This window comes from Pecten maximus, chromosome 16 (genome assembly GCF_902652985.1).
Source record: "Pecten maximus chromosome 16, xPecMax1.1, whole genome shotgun sequence".
Classification (NCBI taxonomy): domain Eukaryota; kingdom Metazoa; phylum Mollusca; class Bivalvia; order Pectinida; family Pectinidae; genus Pecten; species Pecten maximus.
The window spans coordinates 24,789,946-24,806,019 of NC_047030.1; the positions used below are offsets into that span (position 1 = coordinate 24,789,946).

The following is a 16,074-nucleotide window of genomic DNA, read 5'->3' on the forward strand; positions in this document are numbered from 1 at the left end:
CTAAAAATATATTTTACAATTATTAAATAAAAATATTGCTCTGTGTGATAAAAGACCCTCATTCCATTGTCTGAATGTTTTATGGGAATAGTACGGTATTTAAACACAGTGATAATGTTACGTGAAAGTGAGGACGATCGATTATTGGGTACTCCTAAAAACATGAATGAACCTGAAAGGACCTGAATAGGTTTTTAGGGTATCTATCACTATTAAGCGACTATCTTATTGTTTTATGAAAGAAGGGATGGTATTCCATATCAAAATACCTTACCTCCATGAAAAGTGATCAAACTGTCGAGTAAAGATTATAATCCCACCAGGTCAAGATTCAGGTCCGTTCAGGTCTTTAGGATGGACCAGTCATCATCTCCCATGAAACTTTCTAGCCATGCGGTACGTATATAATTTGACTGCTCGCGAATAATTATTGACAGACTGATATAATCCTGATGTTTACGCTTAATTTTGACAAAATTGAGATAGTGGAAGTTTTGGTTACTGCTCTGTGATATGACTTTAGCGTGACACCCCTCTTTCTTCTTTTTTGAAAGTAATTTTGATCCGGGGTCGATGGACCACATGGCTCCGCCATGATGTTGTTGTTTACGTTTTGTGTGTGCTCCAGGGCAATTTCTGTCGAAGAATAAACTTCTGAGCTTTAATGTAAAGCATTACACTTGAATTTATTAAGAAACTTTTTTTTACAATTTCACGTTGACGATTGAACGAGAAATAATTATTTTATCCTACACGTTCCGCATCATCGGCAACAGTCCAACTGTCCTTCGCACTAAATTAGTTTCCAGTCAAAAACAAAAATATTATCCATCTCTTTAGACTTATGGTAACTGGTAGACCACAAGGGTTCGTAATGAATTATTAATCCGAAATAATCCAAAATAGAGGCGAGGTCAATATAAACATAATACATTTATTGATCTTGACTATATATTTTGGATCATAATTTTTGGATTGTTACCATTATATACCAGCCCTTATTATATTCTAGCCTGAGTTTCCTCTGGCATACACCTGACCTGATGTCGGGGTCAGAGGAAACTGGGGCTATATACTCCAATAACACAACCCTATAAGTTAGTCCACAGGTCAAAATTGCAGAAATGAAAGTAAGATATAATTGTTAAATATACTTGAACCCCTCGTTATAAATATTTTCTTTGATATGATGTCTTTTTACCTTTGCTTAAACATTAATTGTTTAGTAAATGGAGGTGATGTATATTGTATCGTTTGTTAACTTTGCAACATGTAAACAAAAGCAATTGTAAGGGTCATATATAGGGTCAAACCTGGCACTACCGAATTCTTAATGCACTCGTAAGTACATGTAAGTGTAACGTAACTGGACTAGTGGGCTAACAATGGTTGCAATGGTAGATCAAATGGTTTGAACCTACATCTAGAGTTTGGAGGTCCTGGGTTCGAGTCCTGGTCAGGTCATTAAACTTTTCCTCTACTGTTACATGACCTTCGAAGACGATCATCCTGGCCCCAGTTTCATCAATTTTCCCTTTAACCTTATTGAATTTAAGTTAGATTTTCCATAAGTAGTCATTACTGGATTGAAGGGAAATTCCTTATCTAAGATTTACCCCTTTAATCCAATAATTGTTTTTTTCTATATAGAACCCAGGGCTACTTGGCCCACTTCATTTTAAATTACCTGTTGAATGTACCTGTTGTACCTGTATACAGGTCTAGTTGAATAAGTTTCTTTTAAACAATGACCCTAATTAACATTTGACCATCGATGTAAATAAAAATGAATTCAATAAACAAAAATATTCTCTTGTGCTTGAGTTTGAAATGATTTCTTGATAATCGATTGGTTCTGTGAATTTTTAAACGAAAAATGATTTTCTTGTATAAAAACTGAACTGATTCCCAATACAGGAGAATTATACTTGAGATCATGATTAAATGTCTTGGTATTGTTTAATAGAGTCACGGGAACAGCAGATCAAGTGAGAGGCTCTCTCTGTCTCAGTGATGGCACTAAGTTGGATGGAGAACTATTTGGGGAGGCTTGCGATGTTGCAGGGGAAGTTGGTAAGTTAAACAAGAGAACTATCAATATCTGTCACTTGAACTTTCTGGGTTCATATAAAGAGATTCATTATTAAACAATCGGTTAGAATGCAACATCCAACAGTCTTCCTCTGTTACCTTATTTATCGGCATAAGCCCCTGCCTACAAGTATATCCCCCATCATAATATTTATGCCCCTTCCATGAAATGTATGGGCAGGGGGGCATTTATGTTTTACATTAATTTTCTAGTTTTCAGAATCATCAGTTTTTGAAAAGTTATCTAAAAGTTGTCCTCAAATATGCCTTTCTCAAACTTAAATACCCATTTTTTACGTTAGGGGTTTGGGCTTATTTCAGGATAAATATGGTAAACCTTTACACTAGAGGATGGGGCTTATTTGAGGAAAAATACAGTTAAGTTTTACACTAGGCGAAAGGGATTGTTTAACGATAAATATGGTATTTACACCAGAGCCCCAGGGCTTTTTCTCCCTAGTTTGGTTTTGGGCCTCATTTTGTCTCATTTTGGAAAGAAAATAGGTGAATTGGGAAAGAGTTGTTTAGGAGCAATTAAACTGCTTATTTTGGGAATTTAGCCTAAATAGGAAATAATTTCAAGTGGGAAAGCTAGGGGCCCATTATCGGCCCCAAAAAGCCCCCAGAAAAGAACTCAGTGACTTATTTTAGGATGAATACTGTAATTTCAATGATTTCTTCTCAACCTTTTCTATTCCAACTGCTTTCTGATGATTTCGCAATTACTGATACATGTATCTACTGTACATGTATTTCATTTATGGTTTGGAGAATCAAAATATTCAAGGAACTTATAGTAATAATTATGTATGCCGAAGAACTCTTAAGAAAGTTTGTCAGTGCGCAAGCGGCTTCGTTCCTTGAGGGATTTTGATAAAACTTCTTTTAAAATGACCATATTAATATTCAGGGTTTTTGGGTCAAGGTCACTGTTACTATTTTTAGTGGGGGCCAGTAGGGGATATGTATTGCTTTAGCAGTACCCAGTATGCTTGTTTAAAAAAATCTATTGTTTAAACAGAAAAAAAATCTATTGTTTAAACAGAAAAAAAATCTATTGTTTAAACAGAAAAAATCTTTTGTTTCAACAGAAAAATCTGTTGTTTAAACAGAAAAATCTATTGACAACTTGTCTTTGCTGTATATATACATACTTGCTTTGTACAAACACCGACCTAAATTACAAAACTCAAAAAATGCAACAAAACTCCAAAGTTTGGGACTAATTTCTCAAGAGTAAATCTGGAACTCCCTGTTAGTAGATTATATCAAATACCTACAAATGATTACATGTATACATTGTGACATATGTTACATCTAATTTAATTTGATTTTACAGTTTTTCAGACTGGGATGGTTGGCTACCCAGAATCCCTCACAGATCCCTCGTACAGGAAGCAGATACTGATCTTAACATACCCACTGATAGGGAATTATGGGATACCGTCAGACGAGGATGACGAGTTTGGACTCAGGAAGTGGTTTGAATCTGCTCAGATCCATGTGGCAGCTCTGGTTGTGGCCGATCTGTCCCTACATTACAGCCATTGGGGGGCTACTAAATCTCTGTCAGACTGGCTCAAAGAATACAAAGTGCCTGCCCTGTATGGTAGGTACCCTGCCCAATGAAGGTTGGGAGAGATGCACAAGCTAGTTCCCTCCATCTGTCTGGAAATGCTTCTGGGTCATATCTTCAAAACCATACAAGAAAAAGTTAACAAAACTTTTTAAATGCATCAATCAATTTAGTTTCAGCAAATAGTGTCTTTAGCTGGACATTGGTTACTATTGAATGAAAACGTACCATAGGTAGTCAGAATCACTGATTTCAGCATATTGCCTCTGAACATCCTATTAAATAACCTTAAGCGATAATGCATTTCCCTGACTGGGTGCCCTTGGCGTGGGATTTGAATGATTGCTTGACTTGATCAGCAAGCTGCAGTCACATCAGATATATAGTTTAAATATTGAATTTTAGACCAGAGTCACATCAATTAAAATAACTTAATTTGAAAATACGGTGCTTGTCTGTTTCAATTTCAGGTTTGGACACAAGGGAACTTACCAAGAAAATACGAGAAAATGGATCTATGTTGGGCAAGGTGAGTGAAATGCTATACATAGCAAAATATTGTGTCACAGATAAAGGAGAGATATAGTAATGGCAGTCATACCAGTATATTGTATCGCAGATAAAGGAGAGATATAGTAATGGCAGTCATACCAGTATATTGTGTCACAGATAAAGGAGAGATACAGTAATGGCAGTCATACCAGTATATTGTGTCACAGATAAAGGAGAGATACAGTAATGACAGTCATACCAGTATATTGTGTCACAGTTAAAGGAGAGATACAGTAATGGCAGTCATACCAGTATATTGTGTCACAGATAAAGGAGAGATACAGTAATGGCAGTCATACCAATATATTGTGTCACAGATAAAGGAGAGATATAGTAATGGCAGTCATACCAGTATATTGTGTCACAGATAAAGGAGAGATATAGTAATGGCAGTCATACCAATATATTGTATCACAGATAAAGGAGAGATACAGTAATGGCAGTCATACCAGTATATTGTGTCACAGATAAAGGAGAGATATAGTAATGGCAGTCATACCAATATATTGTGTCACAGATAAAGGAGAGATACAGTAATGGCAGTCATACCAGTATATTGTGTCACAGATAAAGGAGAGATATAGTAATGGCAGTCATACCAATATATTGTGTCACAGATAAAGGAGAGATATAGTAATGGCAGTCATACCAGTATATTGTATCACAGATAAAGGAGAGATATAGTAATGGCAGTCATACCAGTATATTGTGTCACAGATAAAGGAGATACAAAAATGTATATAGTAATGGCAGTCATACCAGTATATTGTGCCACAGATAAAGGAGAGATAAAGTAATGACAGTCATACCAGTTGTCACAGATAAAGGAGTGATAAAGTAATGGCAGTCATACCAGTATATTGTGTCACAGATAAAGGAGATACAGTTCAACTTCCGAAAACCGAACCTTCTAAAAACCGAACACCTCTGAATACCGAACGAATTGTCATTGTACGGAATTGGTCCTTCTATATTATAGTATTAAAAAACTTCCAAATACCGATCCCTCTGAATTCCGAACACCGGACTGATTTTGTGTCCGGTTCCTGTTAAAATATACCAAAAATTACTTCTGAAAACCGGCCTTACCTGAGCGATTATGACACGAGGTCAGGCCAGTCAACCGTGAAACAACAGCTGTGATGGGTATTGTGTGAAGCCTTATTGTCTCGGGACTTACGTAGGTGATTTGTACAGGTATCCAATATATACCCCAAGGGGGCATTATGACGGAAGGCCTAGTGTATAATCAACACGACAATTATGAAACAATGCCACACTTCATTGACGCGCATCGGTTCGTTTATCTTCTCAATGCAAGTAGAGCTAGAAGCCTGAGTTTCGCATTTAATTTAAATGAGGCCCAGAAGGGGTTGTTTTCGTGAAGAACCCCGTGATGTTTTTTTAGACAACAGCGATGTCGGAAATACGACCAGTATCATCTGATCAATTGTAATCGATATTGAAACAAAACATCTTCACACCCTTTAATATTATTTGATGTGTAAAATATTCTGTATCGGACTATTGGCCCCATCCACATGACGAGGCTTCACCGGATGTAACAAAATGCAGGCCGATCGTAAAGTGTAGTTGTACATGTGAAAATACTGTTTAAAACTATTGTTATAGTCATTTGCCTTTCTTATATATTCTGCAATATATACATTGATTAACTTTCATAATATGCATATTATTCAGACAATCCAAATTGTCTAAGTATGTACGTGCCCTTTTGTAATCGGGTGCATTCTAATAAAACATCGTCCAACCAATTATATCCGGAATTTGACCGGTCATTTTTCGATCAACTTCTCCAAACCGAACCCTCTATAAACCGAACAAATAGTCATGTCCCATGCATGTTCGGTTTATAGAGGTTCCACTGTATATAGTAATGGCAGTCATACCAGTATATTGTGTCACAGATAAAGGAGAGATAAAGTAATGGCAGTCATACCAGTATATTGTGTCACAGATAAAGGAGAGATAAAGTAATGGCAGTCATACCAGTATATTGTATCACAGATAAAGGAGAGATATAGTAATGGCAGTCATACCAGTATATTGTGTCACAGATAAAGGAGAGATACAGTAATGGCAGTCATACCAGTATATTGTGTCACAGATAAAGGAGAGATACAGTAATGGCAGTCATACCAGTATATTGTGTCACAGATAAAGGAGAGATACAGTAATGGCAGTCATACCAGTATATTGTGTCACAGATAAAGGAGAGATACAGTAATGGCAGTCATACCAGTATATTGTGTCACAGATAAAGGAGAGATACAGTAATGGCAGTCATACCAGTATATTGTGTCACAGATAAAGGAGAGATATAGTAATGGCAGTCATACCAATATATTGTGTCACAGATAAAGGAGAGATACAGTAATGGCAGTCATACCAGTATATTGTGTCACAGATAAAGGAGAGATGTAGTAATGGCAGTCATACCAATATATTGTGTCACAGATAAAGGAGAGATATAGTAATGGCAGTCATACCAGTATATTGTATCACAGATAAAGGAGAGATATAGTAATGGCAGTCATACCAGTATATTGTGTCACAGATAAAGGAGATACAAAAATGTATATAGTAATGGCAGTCATACCAGTATATTGTGCCACAGATAAAGGAGAGATAAAGTAATGACAGTCATACCAGTTGTCACAGATAAAGGAGTGATAAAGTAATGGCAGTCATACCAGTATATTGTGTCACAGATAAAGGAGATATATAGTAATGGCAGTCAAACCAGTATATTGTGTCACAGATAAAGGAGAGATAAAGTAATGGCAGTCATACCAGTATATTGTGTCACAGATAAAGGAGAGATAAAGTAATGGCAGTCATACCAGTATATTGTGTCACAGATAAAGGAGAGATACAGTAATGGCAGACATACATTTATTTTGTGTAGCTAGTAAAACGGACATGGCAATGCCTAAGTGGTGATTGTTAAAATTGTGTCCCAGTTTGATAAAAACAGGGATCGTATGTACCAACATTAAGACCAACTCCTCGGGTTGTAATTACTATTTATTCCACAAATCTAGAATATCAAAAAATTAACCATATATATCATTTGCAAATGTAATTGACACTCAAATATACACAAAAACAAGGGATGGTAATCAGTAAGTGTAGACACTGTATTATGTAAATTACATGAATATTCCTGAATCATTGATAAAAACACAAAAATCACTGGATACAAAACACTTTAGATTAGACACTACTATTAGTTCACCTTGAGCTTATGCCATACCGTGGCGTCTGTTGTCTGTCCGTCATTAATTGACTTCTCAATCACTGATCAGAATTTAACCATTGTTAGGAAGCATATCTTTGTGACTGGGATTCAAATTTATACAAATATGCTACAAAATTTTAATACAAGTGCCTCCCACGTGCACCTCTCCCACATGGATAATTCAGGTGATAACAGATGAAAACATTCATTAAAAATAAAACTTACATCATTTAAATGTGTGGCATTGTTGAAAATGTAATACCACTATTACATACACGTAGGTTGTCTTTGGTGTTTTCATTGATTTATTTAATGTATATATTTTATGTCAGATTGTTCGAGAGGGCATTGATCCAGACTCTGTGCCATTTTACGACCCCAATGAACTCCATTTGGTTGGAGAGGTGTCATCAAAGGTACGTAACTCTAATGACCAGAACTCGAATCGGGAACTGGGAACTCTATAATGATATTCTTAAATTGTGTGTATTTTCTTTCATGGTATAAATGTGTATCAATGACATTTAATTGTCCTGCTTGCAGGCCCCTGTGGTGTATAACCGTTTTGACAATACCTTATAAATGTCATTTAATTGTTCTTCCTGCAGGCCCCTGTGGTATACAACAGTTCTGGAAATGTTACAATTTGCGCCATTGACTGTGGTATAAAGAACAATCAGATTCGTTGTCTTTGTGAAAGGGGAGCAAAGGTACTGGTTGTGCCCTGGGACTATCCAATCAACAGCAAAGGTATGTTTGATGCCAAAAATTTCAACAAATCTTTATTTTGGTAGTGTCCAACCAATTTTTAGCTCACCTGCGGCCTGAAAGTGCCATGGTACAACATCTTTCGTTCATTGTTTGGCCACATTTTTCCTTTAAACAACCAATTCATCGAAAATCAAAGGGCTTAGAATGATATGTGCAGGCAAGCAGATTCCTGGGATGAGGCCCAGGGAATTTTGAGAAAAAGAAATTACATATTCAAGGTCACAGGGGTCAAATTTGTTTAAACACACAAGCAACTTTTCTTGGTTAACTATAAGGCCTAAAATCAAGATATTTGGCTGGTAGTCGTGTAGGTTCCTGAGATGACACTAGAGAGACTCATATTCAAGGTCACAAGGGTCAAATTTCATAAAATTCTTAAAGACTTGTTTAGCCAAAATATCTGAAATCAAGATATTTTTCTTGTAGGTTCTTGGGATGGCACCAGATAGATTTTACAATAAGACATAACCAATATTCAAGGTCACAAGGTCAAAAAGTCATAAACCACTCAAAAGACTGCTTCTATTTATAACCTTGTTCTACATGCAAGGTCACAGGGGTCAAATATATAAACACTCTGATACGGTAACTTTTTTGACTAATGTAAAAGGCAGAGAATCATCAAAGCAGTGCCAGTGAAGCTCATCGGGTCTCGTGTTTAATGTATGCAGTTCTTCGTAAATTATTTATCCAATTTAATCTGAAATATGCAAAGATTAACACATACACACTGGAAACTGTTGTGTTCACTGCATATTTAAGAAAAAAACACTTTAGTTTTATTACCGTAATGGATCAGAAAATGTCCTTTTTCAGATTATGATGGCCTTTTTATCAGCAATGGGCCAGGGGATCCGCAGATGTGCGACAAGACAATATCAAACCTGCGACGGATACTGGACGAGGACGAGAATACATATAAACCTGTGTTTGGGATCTGTCTAGGCCATCAACTGATGTCACTGGCTATTGGGGCAAAAACCTACAAAATGAAGTAAGTCTATCCAGAAAATTTCTGAATGAAAGATACGGAACATACCGCAGCTTCCTAAAATACACATACGCACTCATCACATGCATGCATATTGCACGCACGGGAGGCCGTCCTTAAATGACCTTAACTGTTGATAGGACGTTAAACAAATAAAACCAAAACCAAAACTGAGGTTTCGATACATATCCTCTTTACAGGTTCAGCAATTTTAAGACACATTTGAAGTTTTAATAATGTTAAAGAATATACATTGTACTTTAAAAAATCTGTTCAACACAACAATATGAACAATAAATGAAAATTTAACAAATATACAACAAAATATGATTTCCTGCAGAAAATTCAAATTTGCCACTCAAAAATTCCCAATTTTGAAGTCACTTTTGAACGATTAAGTATGTTTTATATACAAAGACCTATATTAAGGCAATTTTGAAAAATAAAAAACAGCTGCAGATAACAAAATGAAATAAAAAATAATATAAAGGCAATATTCATCAAAGAAAAACTGAAATTTGTATGAATTTCACTATTTTTTGTTTTTCCCAAAGTCACATTTTGACGCGTAGAAATTCCCAATTCAATGGACCCTGGACCCATTGAAAATCCCTGTGCTGATAATGACGAGTGTAGTCTACGATTGTGCTAGCACAGGTACCCATGACCTCTTTATACGAACTGGGCCAGGTGTAGACCAACCAATCGTGGTCATGCATGGTCGATCAACACCTCAGGGACAAGCTGACAGACACGAAAATATCAAGTCAGCTTGTTAGTTGGATGCATTCACAACAATATGAATTATGAATATTTATATGAAATATGTATAAATATATATATGTATTAAAAGTTAAACTATATAAATTATGAATATTTATATGAAATATGTATAAATATATATATGTATTAAAACTATATAAATTATGAATATTTATATGAAATGTGTATAAATATATATATATTAAAACTAATATTTCAATTAGAAAAAATATACATTTAATAATACAAAGAAAATGTATATAAATGTAAAACAATGACAACCCAATGTGAATATTTATTATTTAAACAACAGTATGTAATTATGATTTTATAGAGTACCATTATATAGCTACAATACAAGATACATTTGTATACAATTCATAACACCACTTAAAAATGTATATGTGTACTACAATTTATATCGACATTTAAAAAATGTTCATATATATAAATCATGTCACCATTCAAAAAATCTACATGTATACAATTCTTATCATTTAAAAAATGTAAATGTGTACAATTCATATCACAATTTAGAAATGTATAAGTTTACAATTCATATCACCTTATAAAATTGTATAAGTTTACAATTCATGTCGCCTTTTAAAAATGTATTAGTGTACAACAGGGTTAGCACGGGCCTTTAGAAAGCCTTGAATTTCACCTTGGGCCATGAAAAGCCTTGAAAATTGGTTTACAGCCTTGAAAAATCCTTGAATGTTAAGGTTTCATTAAGATAAGTGAAACCCTGGCCACTGATCATTTGGAATCAACTTTGTATATGTCGCCTCCCCCTACAGACGTCAATGATTACCATGTCAAGTTTTATTTTGATCAAGTGGAAAGCTAAAAGTTGCTTTTTTGTTCTCTTGTTCCTCTCAAGATGACTTAGCTAGATGACGGGTAAAATGGGCCTTGAATATTTAATTAAGACATTGAAAAACCCTTGAAATGGCCTTGAATTTGGTTTGACATAATCCGTATGAACCCTGTGTTACAATTCATATCACCTTTTAAAGATGTACATGGATACAATTCATAACACCATTTAAAAATGTATATGTGTACAATTCATATCATAATTAAAAAAATAGTACAATGTCATCAATCAGAATTTTGTCTAACAAGAGAAAACTCATTGGAAGTTAACTAATTGTTCCTCTTTACATTCAAATACATTGCTATATCTTCCCATATGCGTCTCTTACATGGGTTGATTGGTCCATGGAAGGGAATATCTCGACCCGAGTGTAAGGTTTGCATTGGTGTCGTCCACACAGAGGTGTCTGTGTGATAAATCAAATATCCTTGGGCCGATTAAACTCAAATTTCATGCAGATCTTCATAACTATAAGTGCTTGCTTGGGATTGCTTTTCAGGCCCAAAGTTCAAGATTACTATTACTAAAAATAGAAATATTTGTTTCAATGCAATAACTCGGGTTCCATTTTGGCTGATCATACTCAAACTTCATGCAGGTCTTCCTTACCACAAGTGTTTGTTAGGGATTGCTTTTCAGGTCGAAAAGGTCAAGGTCACTGTTACAAGAAATAGAAATATTTGTTTCTATGCAATAACTCAAGTTCCCTTTGGCTGATCAAACTCAAACTTCATGCAGTTTTTCCTTACCACGAGTGTTTGCAGGAGATTATATTTCCCTAACAACAACGGGATCACCCTGTGTAGTATGGGAGACGGACTTCCCTAGTAACCACAGATCACCCTGTGTAGTATGTGAGACAGACTTCCCTAGTAACCACAGATCACCCTGTGTAGTATGGGAGACAGACTTCCCTAGTAACCACGGGATCACCCTGTGTAGTATAGGAGACAGACTTCCCTAACAACCACGGGATCACCCTGTGTAGTATGGGAGACAGACTTCCCTAGTAACCACGGGATCACCCTGTGTAGTATGGGAGACAGACTTCCCTAGTAACCACAGATCACCCTGTGTAGTATGGGAGACAGACTTCCCTAGTAACCACGGGATCACCCTGTGTAGTATGGGAGACAGACTTCCCTAGTAACCACGGGATCACCCTGTGTAGTATGGGAGACAGACTTCCCTAGTAACCACAGATCACCCTGTGTAGTATGGGAGACAGACTTCCCTAGTAACCACAGGATCACCCTGTGTAGTATGGGAGACAGACTTCCCTAGTAACCACGGGATCACCCTGTGTAGTATGGGAGACAGACTTCCCTAGTAACCACAGGATCACCCTGTGTAGTATGGGAGACAGACTTCCCTAGTAACCACAGATCACCCTGTGTAGTATGGGAGACAGACTTCCCTAGTAACCACGGGATCACCCTGTGTAGTATGGGAGACAGACTTCCCTAGTAACCACGGGATCACCCTGTGTAGTATGGAAACAGACTTCCCTAGTAACCACGGGATCACCCTGTGTAGTATGGGAGACAGACTTCCCTAGTAACCACAGGATCACCCTGTGTAGTATGGGAGACAGACTTTCCTAGTAACCACAGGATCACCCTGTGTAGTATGGAAACAGACTTCCCTAGTAACCATGGGATCACCCTGTGTAGTATGGGAGACAGACTTCCCTAGTAACCACGGGATCACCCTGTGTAGTATGGGAGACAGACTTCCCTAGTAACCACGGGATCACCCTGTGTAGTATGGGAGACAGACTTCCCTAGTAACCACAGATCACCCTGTGTAGTATGGGAGACAGACTTCCCTAGTAACCACAGATCACCCTGTGTAGTATGGGAGACAGACTTCCCTAGTAACCACGGGATCACCCTGTGTAGTATGGGAGACAGACTTCCCTAGTAACCACAGATCACCCTGTGTAGTATGGGAGACAGACTTCCCTAGTAACCACAGATCACCCTGTGTAGTATGGAGACAGACTTCCCTAACAACCACAGGATCACCCTGTGTAGTATGGAAATAGACTTTCCCTATACCTCCAGATGTCATATAGTGCTGTTTATATGCGATATTATCTCTGTATGTTCTATATATACCTTCATGGTCGTTCCAAATACCACAGTATATTAATGACACTTTTACAGGTACACTTCCTCTATACTGTGTTTGATGTTCTGTCTGCCTTTTTTCATGTTCGCCTGAAAATCATAGTTAGATATAATTTAAAAATCAGGCTAATAAAGTAGTTAACAAGATCAGTGATCATCAGTTTTCATATTTGATTACTTGTACAACTAAAGAAAATTCATATAGTTCATCAAGAATAGCGATACAGTGACTTGAACACAAGACTTTTAGTACATACTCCTATCTATTTACCTGTGTGCACCGTTGGTGAGAGGCGATACAACGTGCATACTCGAGGATGTATACTCCACAGTCATAGCTGTTCTTCTGAGTGGGGAACTTCTGTATAACAAAGTTATTTTTAGAAAGGGCTGTCAAGGTCAGTATATAACGATATCAAGGTCAATATGAAATGATGTCAAGGGTCAAAGGTCATACATAAAATTATATTGGTATATAAATGCTGTAAGGCAGTATATAAGGTTATCAAGGTCAATATGTAAAATTGATGTCAAGGGTCAAAGGTCATACATAAAAGTTATATCTATTATTTGTCTTTTCAATGTAGAAGAGTTTTAATATTTGAGGGATATATATTAAGGCTGTAATGCATGGTCATTATATTTATGTTTGAGGGTAATTATAATCAATTAATTCTAAACGATATCATTTGGAATTTCAGAATTAAGTATTTGAATTTGGTTGTCATAGAGTTACTCTGTCAAATATTTGTAAAGTTAATCAGACACTTACCTTAGAGTTTTCGAATTGTTTGTCCCTGACTAGGCTTAGACCAGCACGCCTCAGATAGTCACTGCAAAAGTGATGCAATTGTTTTATATATTGAATTATACATCTTGATATTGATCAATTTTGAGCATGATATTTATCAGATAGTAAGATTGTTCAACATTCAGGTGACTGTTGAGGCCCATGGGCTTCGTGAGTGGATTTGTCATAATGAATTACTGTTTGAGTTTGAACCTCGTGTCAAAATTCCATTTTTGCTGGAGTTATGCGCAAAGGAAATTTTGATGATTAATTGTATTCCATACTTTTTGTAATGAACTTCCATCCATTTCAATTTCTTACTTAGTATATAACTTCATTGTGATAGCTAAACAGTTCAAGTTGACATCGTGCATCAATACTCTTTTTATTCTGGAGTTACAACCCTTTTGCACTTAAGAAATTTTTTCTAACAAAATTTTTTTTCGCTACCACACATGCACTAGTCACATCAATATGTAATTTTTTTTTTTTTTCTAATTTTTAATTTTTCAAAATGTTTAACAATTCAATATGTAACTTGATACATGACTATTTCATGAATGAGGGATTCCAGTTTGAATTCAATCGTTATGTCAAATTCCATCCATTGTGGAGTTATGTCACACCCAACAGTATCGTGTATTATGATACCCTTCACATATGACCTCAGATGTTATATGGGTGTAAACTCCATCAACCAACCAACTGGCAACAGACCATATAATGCTTTACATAGAGTGGCTATGAAATTTTCACAATGACACCCTTTCAATTTAGGGGCCGCGGTGGCCGAGTGGTTAAGGTATCCCGACACTTTATCACTAGCCCTCCACCTCTGGGTTGCAAGTTCGAAACCCTAGTGGGGCTGTTGCCAGGTACTGACCGTAGGCCGGTGGTTTTTCTCCGGGTACTCCGGCTTTCATCCACCTCCAAAACCTGGCACGTCCTTAAATGACCCTGGCTGTTAATAGGACGTTAAATAAAACAAACCAAACCAAAACCTTTCAATTAAAGGGATGCATGCAGCAGGCATCCACTTCTGTCGAATGATTGTCTTTGTAAAATGTTTAGTTTGTTAGCAGCTGCCATTCCAAACAAAAACCAATGTACGTGTATTATATTTAAATGACAGTTAACTGTACAGTCAAAGAGACCTAACTCACGTGATAGCTTTCATGTTTGCTTCGTTGAAAATTCCAAGAGGATCGAGGTAGGATATGGTTGCTCTCTGAACATCAACAACCTGTATCAGATATAGCTAGCTAGGTTAAAGGTTTCTACAGAAATCATTGTGTTTTAGCTCCTAAGGATGAAGCAAAAAATTGAAAGAAAACAGAATGTTGGAATAATTTTCTTAATCTATTGTCTGAACAATAGTTAGTATTCATTAGTATTTTATAACAATAATGAAATTTTAAAAATAGTGAAATCATAACAAATTGTGAAATCATAACAATAGTGAAATATAATAATAGTGAAATATTACAATAGTGATATGATCCGATTTATTTGTAGTTCACAGTAGATTTTTCAGTGCAAGATTATCAAGTCTTTGAACAGCTTTGCCTGCTATAAGCTCTGTATCAACAATACAAATCTATGTACTAGCTTCCTTATAAACAAACATCACATTTTCAACATTATGTAAGGCATGTCTTTCATCAACTTAAGATTTCTAGAGGAAAGAAAGCATTACAGAAAAGTAAGGTTCCTTAACTAAGTTTTTTTCCATACATCCGATAACGCTTTCCGATGACAAATTTTAAATTTCATAAAGTTAACGCAATTTCATTGCGAATACTTACTATGAGGGACCAATGAGATTGCTGGTGTAGTGGAATAAAGAGAAACTCTGTGTGAGCAGTGTTGACATTGTTTGGCATATTACTGACTCCTCTATGTTTGATTTCCTCCAGAAGGAACGAGTCAAAACAACGTACTCGGTGTTTTTCCTCCAAGATTGCCATATAAGCATTCACAACCTGTACAATAAAGTGAGTGATACAGCAATTTTAGCTTTAATGGCTGGAAGTCGACCATGTAAGCATGCTTGGTATCAAGGTTGGATAAAAGAACTGCACTTGCACTTCTACATGAAATATTATTTGCAGAACACATATTGAGAACTGAGGAATGCAGACCCATTGGGTCTCTTGTTTACTGGTTGACCTGCCCCAGATAGCAGGACTCAAAGTTCATAGGTCATCTTAAAGCTAACAAATACTCCATTGTTATCACAGAAAATGATAAAATGATGAAGTTTGATA

At 36.2% G+C, this 16,074-nt stretch overlaps 2 protein-coding genes across 2 annotated transcripts in view; one reads left to right on the forward strand and one right to left on the reverse strand.

Moving 5' to 3' along the window:
• The first annotated feature begins 362 nt into the window (after positions 1–362).
• The window catches only part of LOC117344530 (CAD protein-like), a 35,270-nt gene continuing 19,558 nt past the window's right edge, over positions 363–16,074 (forward strand). Inside the window, exons 1-7 of the mRNA XM_033907300.1 lie at positions 363–396; positions 1,967–2,073; positions 3,431–3,700; positions 4,138–4,196; positions 7,814–7,897; positions 8,090–8,231; positions 9,069–9,246. Coding sequence (XP_033763191.1) covers positions 392–396; positions 1,967–2,073; positions 3,431–3,700; positions 4,138–4,196; positions 7,814–7,897; positions 8,090–8,231; positions 9,069–9,246 — 845 coding nt within the window. The 5' untranslated portion in view covers positions 363–391. The remainder of the gene's footprint in view (positions 397–1,966; positions 2,074–3,430; positions 3,701–4,137; positions 4,197–7,813; positions 7,898–8,089; positions 8,232–9,068; positions 9,247–16,074) is intronic.
• On the reverse strand, positions 12,944–15,786 carry LOC117344531 (sentrin-specific protease 3-like). The gene is made up of 5 exons (XM_033907301.1): positions 15,613–15,786; positions 14,971–15,050; positions 13,790–13,850; positions 13,289–13,378; positions 12,944–13,107 (listed from the first exon to the last, which is right to left on the reverse strand). Exons 1-5 carry the CDS (start codon positions 15,772–15,774, stop codon positions 13,048–13,050), a joined length of 453 nt encoding a protein of 150 aa, XP_033763192.1. The 5' UTR covers positions 15,775–15,786; the 3' UTR covers positions 12,944–13,047.

What these genes read in the sequence shown, in the direction of transcription:
- LOC117344531 (XM_033907301.1), bottom strand. Translation starts at nt 15,774, where the DNA reads ATGGCAATCTTGGAGGAAAAACACCGAGTACGTTGTTTTGACTCGTTC. An exon ending in AATCTCATTGGTCCCTCATA is followed by an intron (nt 15,051 to 15,612) that starts GTAAGTATTCGC and finishes TATCTGATACAG; the next exon opens with GTTGTTGATGTTCAGAGAGC. An exon ending in GCAAACATGAAAGCTATCAC is followed by an intron (nt 13,851 to 14,970) that starts GTGAGTTAGGTC and finishes TCACTTTTGCAG; the next exon opens with TGACTATCTGAGGCGTGCTG.